We start from the raw sequence: 15,740 nt of genomic DNA on the forward strand, positions 1-15,740 counted from the left end.
TATATATATATATATATATATATATATATATATATATATATATATATCATAAAAAACTCTCGTTACTTTTTGAAAACCCCAAAAGCCAGTTAAAGCGGGTAAAACTATCCTATTTTTTTATGAAAAAACTATCCAATTTGGCATCCTAAAGCAAAAAAATTATCAGTATTAGCCAATGGATAAAATGCTACCAATATTAGTTAATTACTCGTAAAATGCTACCAACATTATCCCAAATATTTAAATGCTTGGGAATGATATTACAACTTGTTCTGTGTCGTCCTGCCGTGGGTGAGCACTACACTAAGGAATTTGATAGCATACTTAGTTAAAGAGTTAATTTTTTTTCCAGATGAATATCTAAAATTGCATTGGCTGGTTAGAATTCTAATTTCATATGCTCCTCTAAAATATTGAGACATTTATGTGTTAAGTTTTGAGCACCCAATTATTTACTGTAAAGTCGGTCCTTCCTATAGTCAATATTTCATGCTCAACGAACTGAATATATTTCGAAATAAACCATAGTGATTTAATTATTTGTTTGCGCTTAATTCAAAGTGAAAATCCCTATTAAATGTTAGTCTACTGGATTGGGCCGAAGAATTGAACATAAAACGTCATCAACAGTCATTGAAGCTTGCTTAAGCTTGAGTTCGAAAATTCAGATTTTTGAAATTGAAATTGAAATTTTGGACCGATTTGAAGGAGATTTGAGATGGTTTGAATTGAAACTTGAGCTAAATTCGAAGTATAAGATAAACATGAAAGAAGATGAGATGTATACCCCCAGTGTATCCCCGTGTATTATTTTTCTATCCCATATGTGTCCACTATTTATTCCTTGTACACTTGTGTTTGAGATACATATGTTGCAAAGAGAATTTAGACTCCAGATTAGTCCAAATCACCTCTAATCTTCCTCAAATTATGCATATTGCATTATCCATGTGTTTTCAATGGATTACAACCATATCCATTGAAAAAAAATCCCTTTTCATAGTTTTTTTTTTTTGTATATCGTATATCATTGACAAGTTTTTCTAGTTATTTTTGATAAACATGTCTTAATGGCTAATTGTTAGTAAGTAGTATTGTATTTTGTCATATTTGTTGTAGTTCTCTACAGGAAAAATATATTTGCACTCTGCTAGTTAACCTGAACTCACTTTTGTAATTTTTTTAACTCGTACCTATTTTGAGCAAACTCCGAACGTTGCTTCCTCCTCGCTCTCCTCCTCCTTCTCCCCTCCTTCTCCCTCTTCTTCTTCTTCTTCTTACTCAAATACACATGAAAATTATTTAACCACCATTTTCTCTTGCAAGCAATATACTATTAGGGTGGTGAGCTATAATCATATGATCCTTTCCACCCTTCATTTCTATTTTTTTAAAAATATTTTGCTACTTTGGGTCATTTTTAGGTGATTTTAGGGCTGGTTTCAGGCGATTCATAGGCTATTTTAGTGGAGTTTAATGATGGTTTTTGGTTCAATTTTAAAGTGTCTTTAGGGGGCTGGTTACGGGTTTTCATGCTGATTTTTGCTGGTCATATGGCTTCTAGTGAAGGATACAACAATGGAGGAAAATAAGGAACAATATAGCCCGTTTTTGAAAGCTGCAGCTGTTATTGCAGAATTTTTTCGTTAGTTGCAACGTTATTCACTCTATCAAGACCAACTTTCTCCTTCCTTTAAACCTTTGAATGCCTATTGTAACTCAAAGACGAAAAGAATGGCATAAAAATTGCACTATGTGTTGCATCACTTCAGACTAATTTGCCTGAAGTTTAGTTGCGACAGTGTAACTTCAGATCAATTTATTCGAGTTCGCACTATGATGGAAGAACTTCAGACCTAATTGTCTAAAGTTTGCACTTTGATGAGCTAACTAGACTTAATTTTTCTAAAGTTTATAGTGTAATGAGCCCACATCAAAATTTGTAACTTCAGACTAGTTTGTTCGTAGTTCTCACTATTGCGGAAGAACTTCAGAACCTATTGTCTCAAGTTTGCACTTCGACAACTTCAGACGTTGATTGTTGAAACTTCAGCAGCGTATTTCTGAAGTGCGTTTCAGAGTGGATAAATTTATAGGTTTTTGGACAATACGAGTATGACTTCAATGCTAGCCTCAAAATTAAGTATATCTGCACTTTACCTGAATAGCCAGCATTTGCACAGTTATTGAAAAACAACCACTGTTTTGCTGAAACACGAAAACTCCAGCATAATATGCTGGATTATGGAGCTTTTGCATATAAACTTCTAGCATATTATATTGAAATTCCAGCACATGAAAAGTTCCAGCATAACATGCAGGATTATGGAGCTCCTTCATATTAGCTTCCAGTTTATTATGATGGAACTCTAGCACACATAATAAAATTCCAGCATATTATACTGGAAGCTCATATGCAAAAAATTCGAACTCCTGGAATATTTTCGAATTTTTAAGAGTGTTTTTGTTCAGATTTTATCTTTACATGAAAAGTGGCTCTTCGATTACTTTTGAAACAGTTTTTATCTTTCAATTATTAGCTATAAATATGGCTATTTCTGAATTTCCCCCCAAAAATATCCGGTGTTTATAGTCACCTCTCTAAAAGCTTGAAAATCGTAAGGTCCAGTCCAATTGGAGTGGGCTGAAATATCAGAAATCTGAAAGATTACTCTAAGGTATCATAATCGGAGGCCCAAAACACCGGCCTCCAACTGAACAATCCAACTTTAAAACCCTAGTTTATCTAAGCCCACCATCTCTCCCTATAATTACCCCCAAAACCCTAGAAATCATTTTCTTCACCGGCTGCCCATTTGCAAAGAAGCAGAGGAGATTAGAAACCAGCAAAAATGAAGTACAATCCAAGAGTATCCTCCTCCCGCCGTAAGAGCAGAAAAGCCCATTTCACGGCGCCGTCAAGCGAGCGCAGGGTGATAATGAGCGCGCCGTTATCCACCGAATTACGTTCAAAGTACAACGTGAGATCCATGCCGGTGAGGAAAGACGACGAAGTCCAAGTCGTTCGTGGGACCTACAAGGGGCGTGAGGGCAAAGTCGTCCAAGTGTACCGTAAGAAATGGGTGATTCACATTGAACGTATAACTAGAGAGAAGGTCAATGGATCTACTGTTAACGTTGGTATTCATCCTTCTAAGGTTGTTGTTACGAAACTCAGGCTTGACAAGGACAGGAAATCGCTACTTGATCGTAAGGCCAAGGGACGCGCTGCTGCTGATAAGGACAAGGGTACTAAGTTTACTGCTGAGGATATCATGCAGACCGTCGATTGATTTTTTCAGTCGTATCTTTCTGTCTGGTATTGATATTTTAGCTAAAGAGAGGTTTTTAGTGCTTTTGAGACTTTGAATTTTGTTGGAGTTTCTGTTTTCATTTAAATCAATGATGATGATACTTCTGAATCTTAACATTATTGGGTTAATCAATATTCTCCATGAAATTCTTGTGTTGCTATGTTTAATTGACTGTTACTGGTAATTAGCAAGTTGAGTGATTGCATAACCAATTTGTGCCTTGAACAATTTATCGTTGCCCACTCAATGAGTGGGATTGTTAAGCTAAGTGTATAAGTTTGGTGCTTATATATGTAACTTTTGTTGCTTATATATGTGACTTAGAGAAAATACAGCATATGGTTTAGCATTTGTCTTGAAAAGTAAATTATCATGTTTTAAAAAACTGAGGTTATAGAGAGTTCGTATAGCTGACTTCAACTTTTTTCTAGTTTGGGATTGAGCCGCAAATTTGGAGGATTGAATTTCCTTTGAAGTGGTTTTAGGAATCAATGACTATACCTGTATACAACTATCAATGACACGAGCTTTTGTATCACTGATTTGAGAACCATCTATATTAAGCTTTAGCCTGAGTGAAATTCTGTTTGAAAATTGGTTGCAAGCGTTATGAACATTATAGTACACTTCCATCGCGTAGAGTTGCATATTGAATTTTTGCATTATTGAGCAAGTTTTTGTGTGGTTTATTATACAGCAAATTCTGCTTGAAGAATAGGCATTAATGATAAATGAATCTTTTGACTGATAGAAACAAAGGAGTACAAGAAATAGGTGTAAATTAGAGGGATTAGTACTTGATTCCTCTCCACTTCATATTTTACATCCCATATTTGCCTGTGGAGCAACAATTCCCCTTGTTCTTTCTTCTGCTTTTATGAAATAGTCTAGTCTTCCGTTTGTTTGGTCATTCTTTACTAAGTTAATATAGCCTTTGTTCTAATGGACTTTATAGTCGATTTAAAAGTTATTTGTTCAAGTTTGATGGGTCTTGGTTGGCTTACTTAGTAGAGTGACTTGGGGTTCCGAGAAGTTAATTGTTCTATATGCTACTATGAAATTGTTCTTTGTCTGTTTGATTACTTCCAAAGTTTCCTAGCTTGAAATTTTGGCCTGTTTTATGAGTTGGCTAAAGTCTTTTTAGCTGGGGAGATGATTTCTTGTTTACTGCTGCAAGAGTTGCTCATTAGTTAGGCTCATTCATTTCTTGAAACACTAATGGGGTTGACAATGCCAATGTGCTAAATCCCAAATGTTATTTTATGGTGGGATGCAGGGTATTCGTCACAAAAGGCCCAGTGTCTTAGAATTCAGGCTATTATAACGAGTCAGATACCAACGAGGTGGGATTAAGCTTTGCATGTTGGTACATTTACATTGTGTCTTGTGTTTGCTCTAGGCCTTTTAGAGATTTGTTTCTCTTCATAAAATGCAGAAAACTTCTAGTGGAGTCTTGGAATGAAATGGGTCCATATGGAATAGGTGTTGGTTTTTGTTATAATTGACCTACCTTGCTTGATATTGATTCTCTTAGTTGCTGTTCTCATTTTGTTGTGTTCTTGGTAATTTAGCACTTTTATGGGAACAATATTTCAATCTTCAAATGTAGTTGGATTAGTCTTAAATTTCTTTTTGCTGGTGCCCGATAAACTCTGGTAGCATATTTGACCTCTAAGCCTGGTGCATACGACTTAATGATGGCCATTTATGTTGTTCTTTTAACCATAAAGCTCTTGATTCTGTGTATCTGACATTTCAACCTGAATATTTCACTTCAGACATGCATATATCTATTTGCTTTTCGAAAAGATCTAAAGCAGACGTTGAAAAGCAATAAGAGAAAGATAAAGATCATGAGATCAGTTTTAGTCGCTAGCTTATCTTTCTCCCTCTCTCACAAACGCACACACACGCAAACAATCTATTTGATTACAGATTGCTTTCTATCCAAAGTTTTGTCAATCATCGCTACTCCATTTTCCCATGCTGAGATCCGCTATTTTTCCTCTGTTGCCCATCCTGGAATGCTGCATGTCCTCTCTCTGTTGCCTCACATCCGATTATCTTTCCATACCCGTGCTGGATTTTGTTGAGTACAATTTGTGTAGTCTACATCTAAAATTTGGAGCTATTTGGTGAAGGATTTGGGTGGTTTCTGAGTTGATTTTTTTGAGGGTAATTTGTTGCCTCACTATCTGTAGGGAAGGACAAGGGGGTGAGGAAGAAGAGGTTGGGCCCATCTTTTTTTTTTTTTTTGGGTTATATACGTGCCTATAATTTTTTTTTTTACCACCGTCAGTTATTAGGGGAAAAATAATTAACTCAAAATGTGTTTAGGGGTAAAAAAAAACGTCCGCTTAGTTTAAATGTTCAACCGAGTTTTCCGGACAAGTTCAGGGGAACTTTATCTGTTTTCCCTGTAAGAAATGATGTTATAATTGTAAACAAGGAATATCTCTCTACAAAAAAGTAAGCTATGGTTTTCGCTTTACTCTTTACCTTTGTAATAATTTTTCTCATGTACCGAATGCTCAAAAGGTTAAAATTTGGTGGTTACAGAAATATTTGTACCGAAAAAACGAAGTATCAAATGTAGATCACAAGGATTGATAGTGCTAAAATATACTTCATTTATTTCGTTATAGAAGCGTTTGAATGAATACGGAATCAGTAAAGAGTGTTATGAATGAAGTCCGGAACTAAAATGTGGTTCTTTTAGACTCAAAGAACCGAAATGTGTAGAAAAAAAATGGTGACCATCTTATATATAACAGCTGTTTGCCTAGTTAAGTATAGCGCTATACTTGAAGTTAAAAAAACGGGAAGGTATAGCGCCTTAATAAAAGGCACTATACCTACATAACCGTCCCCTTCCCTTCCCTACCAAACCAGAAACGAGCCCAATTAAAACATAAAAAATCCACCCCACCCCTCCTGTTGACGAAAAAAGCTTCATTGGAGCCCACCGGTCCCAGAAAAACATAGATTCTCGGTCCCACGTCCTAGCTAAGGCGTTATCTCGGAGTGAGTTGCTCGTTTCGGCTCAAATCACAAAATCTTCAACTTCCAAAAAATTTTAAATTGAGGTATTCCGACTTAGTTTTTATTAAAACTCGTATAAAAATTGCATATTAGTTGTTTTTAATGTGCTATATGTTATTCTGTGATTGTTCTGCGATTTAACTAATTTGTTATTTTTTATCCGGACTATCGTATTAGTGTGCTAAAAAAAAGTAGTAAAATAGAGAAATTGTTATTAGTTGTTAAAAAAATATTAATTAGTTACTTTTTACTGTGGTATATATATATTTTCGTGATTGTTTTGTGATTAAATTGATTTGATATTTTTATTCGGTTAAGATTATTTATTTGCTAAAAGACTAGTAAAATAGATCAATTGTTACTTTAGTTCCCTGTAGTGGTATCTTGTGGCTAATGTAATGCTCGTATAATGTAGTACCCTTTTAGCATAGTAAAACGTAGTGCCCTTTAGCGTAGTATCCTTGTAGTTACAGAAATTAATCATTTAAGTATCTTTTATACTAAAAAATACGTCAAAAAGCTGATAGTTCAAACAGAAACTATCTCCAATTCTAGTCAACAAACGTAAGAAAATAACATGAGGAAACAACAATATTTGTCAAACTAAGTATTGTTATATGAATATTTAATAATTAAATGCTGTATAGTTATGAAAATTAATTATTTAATTTTATTATAGTAAAAAATAATTGAGTAACAAACAAACATATAAAATAATAAAACTAACATATAAAATAATAAAACTAACATATAAAGTACTAAACTAACATATACAATAATAAACTAACATATAAAATAACAGACTTGTTGAGTGATAAATCGAAAAAAATTTGTCATCATGAACATAAGAATTCAGGATACCTTGGTACTACTGGGCCTCAAATATCGTGTCCGTAACCAAAATGTGAATATTTAATAATTAAATCATGTATAGTTATAAAAATTAATTATTTAATTTTATTATAGTAAAAAATAGGTGAGTAACAACTAAACATATAAAATAATAAAACTAACATATTAAAGTAACATATAAAATATAAAATTATAATATTGAAAATGTATCAACCTAATTAACAATATAGTAAAAATATAGAATAAAATTTAATATTAAAGGTATTGCAATACATTTAAGCAATGCAAAAGAAAAATAATGTAATTAATATTGTTCAATTTATAGTAGTCGTCATGGAGGTTCTGCCTTTGCATCCCGGACCTGCCTTGCTAGAGCTACTATTGCTACAGGCCGAGCATATGTCTTCCTACATATGGGAGGAATAGTTATTGGCCCGGACATTTCGCGCCAGAAGAGTAGACGATATGTGGGACTTTCTTAGGGGTCGACATCTCCATCCCCGTATAGTCAGCCACCTTCAGGATACGGGTTTTTATAGGATTCTTGAGATCGGCCGGCTGCCGCTGGATTGGTCGTTGATCACGGCTTTGATAGAGCGGTGGCGTCCGGAGACGCACACATTCCATTTGCCCATTGGCGAGGCCACTATCACGCTGTAGGACGTGGAGGTTCTGTATGGGCTGCCGGTTGATGGACATCCCGTTGCTTTGCCGCATGCCATGAGAGAGTATACGGGAGATTAGCAGCGAGAGATGTTGTAGCGGCTCACTAGTTTCCTACCAGCAGATGAGGGTGCATTGGTTGGGGCTAGTCGTTTGCAGTTGACGCCCGTCCGACTGCATCTGGAGGCGATGCATGTTGACATTACGGATGATACACCGGATCTTCATATTAACCGGTACACGAGGTTGCTGCTGCTGCTTATGTTTGAAGGGGTATTGTTCCCGAACACTTCGGGAAACCTAGTCAGCTTGAGATTTCTTCATCATCTTGAGCGGCTAGATGATTTACATGATTACAGCTAGGGTGATGCTGTTCTTGGTTACTTGTACAAGCAGATGTGCTGGGCGAGCATGGGCACTAGTGAGATGTTGCAGGATTTTTGCCGCTACTGCAGGTGAAAACATAGTCAAATACTCTCTTCATTATAACATACATCATAGAAATATACCTTAAATTTTATGTTCAAATTGTATATTAGGTTTGGGCCTGGGAGCGGTTCCTGCAGTTACATCCACCTCTACCAACCATTGCTCCGGATGCACCACCTCCACCGTTTCTCCCTTTAGCTAGGAGGTGGGTTGATAGGCGAGGATACGGACGCGAGTACGAGGCTCGACAGAATCTCCCCTATTGCAGCGATTTGTCGGATTTGCTGGAGGCCGCGCAGGTAATTGTATACTTAAGTTTACTTGGTATGGATTTATATGTGTTGTGTATACTCACGGTTCCTGTTTTTACGTAATAATTCATTTTGAGGCCATACAACGACGAGCTAATAGCCGGTTTGCCTGATTATTGCTCGACCGACTGACTTATATAGAGCTCTTCCGTCCCGTTGATGTGTCTCGATATTGTCGAGCATCATGCCACCGAGCGAGTCCTTCGCCATTTTGGTCGACCGCAACTTGTACCTCCACCGCCCGCTTGGATTAGGACACATTACCAGCGGGATGATCGTTCGAGGGTTGACCAGGCATATAAGGCATGGCTAGAGTTGCAGATCGAGATTTGGGACCAGTGGCATGACCTGATTCCACCACCCCCTCCACCCGAGCGTATGGATGGTGAGCATGAGTATATGCGCTGGTACCGCAGCATTACCCGACTTTTTGTCGGGAATCCCGTTCATCGCGCTGGCGGTCGGTTCGCTCCATACGCCGGGAGGCATGAGGCGCTGGTATGTTATTTGGTACACTTAGTTATAACGTTAACCTAGCGTGCCGTAATTAATATTTTACATGTTGTGCAGGCTATTGGCCTACATCTGTTCAACCAGTTGGGACTGCAGATGTACGGGCGAGGGAGCGGCCGCTTTGCACGAGCATGGCCGGCAGGTTACAGATCTGGCTGCCCGAACATTGCAGCGAGCCCAAGATGATAAGCGCTTAGGATACAAGGCTGATAATATGGCGCCAGAGCAGTACCATCGTGGGCCAGCAGTGCAGCCTGAACGTGGTCGACGTAGCAGGCGTGCCCAAAGAGGTAGGGGTGTCCCACGAGGTCGTGGGGGTCGGCGAGGAGGTGGTCCCCAGCAAGTGGGCGTTGATGCACCTGTTGAGGATGTTGGAGTTGATTAGCCGGGTGACCACCCTGAGCCAGACCATGCTCCTAGTGATATGCCCTCATTTAGCCTGGGGCTTATTCCAGGGACTTCGCAGGTGACCCTGTCAGCTCCATTGTTGATCGCGAGCACGACCATTACCTCACATGACTGGGATGAGTATTTTCCTGACCCTCCAGAGGCATCGACGGTTGCTGATGATCGTCCGGTACAAGATGTGGATAGTGGGCGCCAACTGAGTTATGGCTCATCACCGAGGGATCCTGAGGATCTTTCACAGGATTTGGTTAGTTTGTATTGCTATTATTTATATTTGTGTTTATCTCATTGATTAGTCATAAATATCTAAAGCCTATTTTTTTTAAGACATCATCCATGCCTGTCACGGAGGCCACTTTGTGCGACATTGACATGCCTGAGACGGATGATTATATTCAGGAGCTCGCTGAAACCATGGTAAGACATTTTAATTTTTTTTAGCTAACACGTACATTACTAATACATATTTCATATACTAAAATATCTTATTATTCTGTAGGTTACTGCTGGACCGACGACCCCTTCTACCAAGCCTGCCACCCTTACTGACGATCATGCTGCAGCGCATTCTCCGATAAAGATGTGACGTGATGAGGATGATCCTGATAGTGTAGCCGGGCGGGATGGGATGCGCCTTAGGCCAGCGGTTGCTTTGAAGCATAAAGGATGTGGGACACATTGATTTTTTTTTGATTTTATATACATATGACATTCAATAAATAATAGCAATATTATTTATGGTTTACATTATATGCGCTTTATGTTTTTATTTCTCGGTTTCTTTGTTATTTTAATACTACAACACAAAAATAAACAGAGCAACTTAACATAATTTAAATTCGATACAACTAATGAAAATACATGATACAGAAAACATAAAGATAAAATACTACACTCAACACATACATGTGTTTGTTTAGTCACTATCGCCCATTATTCTCTGCTCCAACCACTTAAATTTCTCTTCCAACCTATTTTTTTCTTCTTCCGCCTCTTGTAGTTTCTCTTCCACTGCCGCAAGTTGTCGTTGCATCTTAAATATCTAGAGTTCGTATTCGTCGGTCATATTCTAAACATATTGCAAACAATGTTTGTGGTATTCCTGATAAATGGGTTCATCATACCATTCTTCAAACCTACATTGATTTTCGTCCTACAAATGGGGATTATAACACAACACTATTAATTAACATGTTATATAAAAAATATTACTCCCTTCGATCCAGTTTATGTGAACCTATTTCCTTTTTGGTCCGTTCCAAAAAGAATGACCCTTTTTCTAAAATTGGAAATAATTTAGCTTAAGCTTCCTATTCTACCCTTAATAAGAAGCTTTTACTAACACACAAATACTCTGGACTCCTTTTTGACCTTTTTAGAGCCACAAAATCAAAAAGTCTTCATTTTTTCTTAAACTCTGTGCGCAGTCAAACAGGTTCACATAAATTGGAACGGAGGGAGTAACAAATATTTTTTGCAAAACAATAACTTACAGGTTGTTGACATATCCAGCGTCTGCGCCCCACATTACCATTTGACCAACATGGCTTCAAAATCGTAAGTTTGACACAATAACAAATACGTACTTCATTGCGTCCAGACATTTCTAAATGCAAGACAAATGCAAAATTAATGGAAAGTTTTGTCTACTTGTGCAAATAATAACTAAATGCGCTAGGCTTTTATAGGCAAGAAAAAAACACATAACATGGTATTACACCGCGGTATGCTTCGCGTGACAATGATCCTTTAGGGTACAATACAACTTTTCTAGAAGACAGCTTTTCCAGAATGGCAGCTTTTTCAGGTCGACAAGACAATACACATAACGTGGTATTTCACGCGCTATGCTTCGCGTGATAATGATTCTTTCGGGTATAAGAAAGCTTCTTAAACTGAACCAAGTCATATGTATTTCAAAGACCTTTTGAATAAACGTTACAACATCCACTAAAAAAAGCTACTAACATTTAACAAGTGGTTCAAAAAGAGGCAAAAGGGTGAAGGTAGTTCAACATATCCCCATGGATCGCGTCTTAACACTATCGATCCCTACCATGAAAAAAATATGCTAGGTTGCTACACTGACTTGAGTGATGACAAGTGGTATGGTGTTCTGTGTACCTTGGAAAATCAACCTATCAATACACACACTAATCTCAAAGTTGCAGGGCACATTATTGAGGGCGAAGCGGATTCTACAAAGCCTGAAGGTATGCGAATTTTGGGCGAAAAACTACAATGGGTTCCCATTTACTCAAAATGGTGTGATTACGAAGTATTATGTCGCTGGCATGGCTTGTTGTGCCACAACCACTGTTTCCAGCCTTCCAACAAACACACACAAAGATAAACCAGAAGTGATTAGGCATCTGATGAAGGAGATTCTAGAGATGGAAAAGGCACTAGCTGTTCATCATGCAATGCATGATCATAACTTCTTGGGAGGAACAGAGGATCAGTACTGGAATTTATTAGAAAATGATAAATTACATAGAGACAATGATTATCCTATTTTTCCAACAGTTGTCTAGTGGGAGGGACTACTTAAGTTTCTACCACAGACGTTAGACGTAGGTGTCCCATATTATTGTAGAAATCAAGCACGTGGTCTTCTTGATGATTGCGCTGAAATGCGAGAAATGTGTGTCAACTGGGGCCTAGATTACGATGCCCTCTGTCCCGAAGGGTACGTACACGATATTGACGAAGACGTTGAAGACAGTGATAATGAAATAGTGTCAGACAGCGACGATAATGGCGAATGACAATTGTTTTTTTTCTTGGGGTGTATGTTAAATTGTTGTACTGAAGTATTAATGCTAAATATCAATAAGACTTAACACCAATGGAAACATAATTTTATTTCATACATTCTGCAAGATAAACATGTACATGCACTCATTATACCAAATTACTGGAAAAAAACACTACGGGTTTCCTTGATAATTGGGCACATTGGATGAACTTCCACCGGGAGCTGAATTACCACCGCTTCCCAAACCAGCTGAAGGACATTTACGATCGTTGTGTCCTGTTTGCGAGAATATGCCACATTAACACGCATAAATGGTATCACCAACATCTATTTAGTTCCGTATACGCGTTTATTTTTGCACTTGTCGCTGATGCAAATACTCCTCGTTACACACCATTTTAAATGGTTCCGGCAGCCAATAATGCTCAGCACCCACTGGCTGCAACTGTCCACTATAGGTGTTTAAGTAAGCAACAACACTGTATTCCTTATCAACGTAGCTGGTTGCCGCGAAACCTGTATGTTGAAAGCACTTCATGGCATGCGAACACGGCATGTGGTAGATGGACCATTTCCCACAAGAGCATAACCTTCTGGCTTCATTTACGGTGTGTGTATTATTCCCCCGGTTTTGATGGATAGCGGTGCAAACTTCAAAAATATTTTGCTCGTTGCGATACTGTAAATATGAATGCCAATGTGCTCGCTTCCTATATTTCTCAAATCTTTTCATTGATATTGGCATAAATTCAACACCCCTCTCCATCAATGACGATGCATCTTTAGCTCTTTCAACAAGCTTCTCCGCCATCTGCTTGAATGACATCTACACCGTGGCAGTGACAGGCAATCCACGTGAAGACTTCAATAACCCGTTGAAAGACTCTGACACATTTGTAGTCAGAATTCCCCATCGTCTGCCACCATCCGCATGCAATCTCCATTTGTCAAGCTCATGTCGTATCAACCAACGATAGACTCATTTGTTTTCCTACCTGATCGATTCCATGCGCCTCTTGAATTTGCACTATTTGTGATCTGTTGCAGCCATCCACATTAAATCATGCAAGTCCTTATTGGGATATGCCTTCTGGAAATTGGCCTTCAGGTGACTCACACAGAAACGGTGGTATGCATACGGTTTCTGCCATGCAGGCAAATGCTGTCCAGAACTTAAAATACCGCCATGCCGATCAGATATTAAAAAAATACCTGAACGTTGTCTGAAAACGTGCTCCTTTAAGTGGTTTAAAAATAGCGTCCACGTCTCTTTTCTTTCATTGGCATAAATATAAGGGTGTATTGTGGGCCGGGCCCAGCCCGGAACCGGCCTGGGACCGCGGGCCAAACCGGCCAAACGGGCCGGTCTCTAGCGGTCCAAAAAGCCCACAGTGGGCCGGTCCTTACCAAAAAGCCCACGAGCCCAGGACCGGCAGGCGGGCCTGGGCCGGTTCAACCGGGCCTAACGGGCCTAACGGACCCAACGACTATCTTTTAATTTTTTTTTAAAAAAAAGGGCCAACGGTCAGAAATTTAAAATGTAGCCGTTGGCCTGCAATATTAGCCGTTTGGCACTTTCAATAATAGCCATTTGGTCCCCAAACATTGTTTTAACCCCAAATTTTGTATAGTTACACTTTTTCCCTATTCTCAACTATAAATACCCCCTCATTCTTTCATATTTACTCACAAATTCATCAATCTCTCTCTAATTTTCTTCTGTAATTGCTTACTTTATTATTGCAATTTCGTGAAAAATTGTAAAGTTGGTGAATTGAAGTATTCAAGTCTTCAAGTCTTCAACGATATTCAATTTTCAAGAAGTTGTTCGTCAATTCGGTAAACTCGTTCCAGCTCTTAAGTTTTAATATTATAATTTTGTTTGTTTTAGTTTGTATAATTATAATTAATATGGCATTTTTTTGAAAAAAATGTTTAGTGGTAAGGGAAACTCTAAAATTGGTGAATCTAGTCGCCAAGATACTACTCTTCCCCCGGCTCCCCGACCCAGACCTGTTACCCGTCCTCCTCCACCTGTTATTCTTGATAGTGATAACCCTTGTTTTCAATTTTTCGATAGTCAATTTTGCCATGGTGTTGCACCAGGTCAACAATTAAATGAAGAAGTTATGAATGCTCTTTATCTTAATCAAACTATCTTTGAAAATGATGAGGAAAATGATGATTTAGATGAAATGCAACCGGATTTAGATGATACACCTACTAGTCCTGTTAATAACCCAACTGATGCCCCGCCTGACCCTCCTGTAGTAACCCCTACTTTTAATAGACGACATTCTAAACGCCCCGAAACATCACTTGTTTGGAACTTTTTTACTCAACTAAGAGAACAAAATAAGGCTAAGTGTAAAACTTGTGGGTCTTTGTTGGCTCATAAATTTACTGGAGACCGTAGCGGTACGGGTAGTTTGACTAGACACATAAAGAAACACCCTATAGATAAAGCTAGATATCTTCAAATGAAAGCGCAGCTAGAGGGGAGAAGTGTAGGTACTGAGGTTAACCCTAGTACCGGGTCAAATCTAGTTCAACCAGGAATTAACACTGTGACCGGTGGCATTTTATATTACGATCCAAATAAAGATCGTGAAGAATTAGCAAAAATGGTTACTGTTATGTGCTTACCCTATAGTTTTCCTTCTAACCCTCACTTTATGCATTATATTAGAAGAGTTTTTAATCCTNAGTAGACTTAGAGAATATTTTAAAAAATGTGATGAATTTGGCCTTAGAGAAAGAAAGGTTCCTAAAGCTTGTCCGACTAGATGAAATTGTATGTTCGAAAGTTTAGTTGTTGCATATGAATATAGAAACCCAATAAATGCAACGTTTAATGCTCGTGTTGGTGGTGAGGATGATGATGAAATCCTTATAAATCAAGATTGGACTAATGTTAAAATTCTTATAGATTTTTTAGAACAATTTCATATTGCTACAAATGAATTGTCTGGGAAATATTATCCTACTATTTCAAACTGTTTAGTTTATATTGCAGCACAATGTGATTTGTTTGTTCAATTTTCAGAGGATGGGGTAATTTATCAACTTGCTATAAATGCAATGAAAGAAAAGTTTAAAAAATATATTTTTCCATATCCCCCCTATTTATGGTGTTGCTGCCATATTAAATCCTACCATTAGGAGGTCCTCACTTTTGGTATTCAAATATTTATAAGGCTTTAGATCTTTCAGATGAGGAATTAGCTACACTTGCAGATGCAAAAGCCTCAATTAAAATAAATGCTCAAACAATTTATAATGCTTATCAACAAGCCTTAGAACATTCATATTTCTTGATTATTAATTAGTATTGAACTAAATCACATATCTTTAAAACCACAAATCAAATTTCATTGTTACTCGTATTTTCGAGGTACACACTGTCATTATTAATATATTTGTGTATTTACCCTTTTTTCAAATCCTGTT

At 37.8% G+C, this 15,740-nt stretch overlaps 1 protein-coding gene across 1 annotated transcript; it reads left to right on the top strand.

Moving 5' to 3' along the window:
- Positions 1-2,723: 2,723 nt before the first annotated feature.
- Positions 2,724-3,470, top strand: LOC109240270 (60S ribosomal protein L26-1). The gene has a single exon (XM_019406902.1). It carries the CDS (start codon positions 2,853-2,855, stop codon positions 3,291-3,293), a length of 441 nt encoding a protein of 146 aa, XP_019262447.1. The 5' UTR covers positions 2,724-2,852; the 3' UTR covers positions 3,294-3,470.
- The last annotated feature ends 12,270 nt before the right edge of the window (positions 3,471-15,740 follow it).

The sequence above is a fragment of the Nicotiana attenuata genome, unplaced genomic scaffold (genome assembly GCF_001879085.1).
Source record: "Nicotiana attenuata strain UT unplaced genomic scaffold, NIATTr2, whole genome shotgun sequence".
Lineage (NCBI taxonomy): Eukaryota > Viridiplantae > Streptophyta > Magnoliopsida > Solanales > Solanaceae > Nicotiana > Nicotiana attenuata.

What these genes read in the sequence shown, in the direction of transcription:
- LOC109240270 (XM_019406902.1), top strand. Translation starts at nt 2,853, where the DNA reads ATGAAGTACAATCCAAGAGTATCCTCCTCCCGCCGTAAGAGCAGAAAA.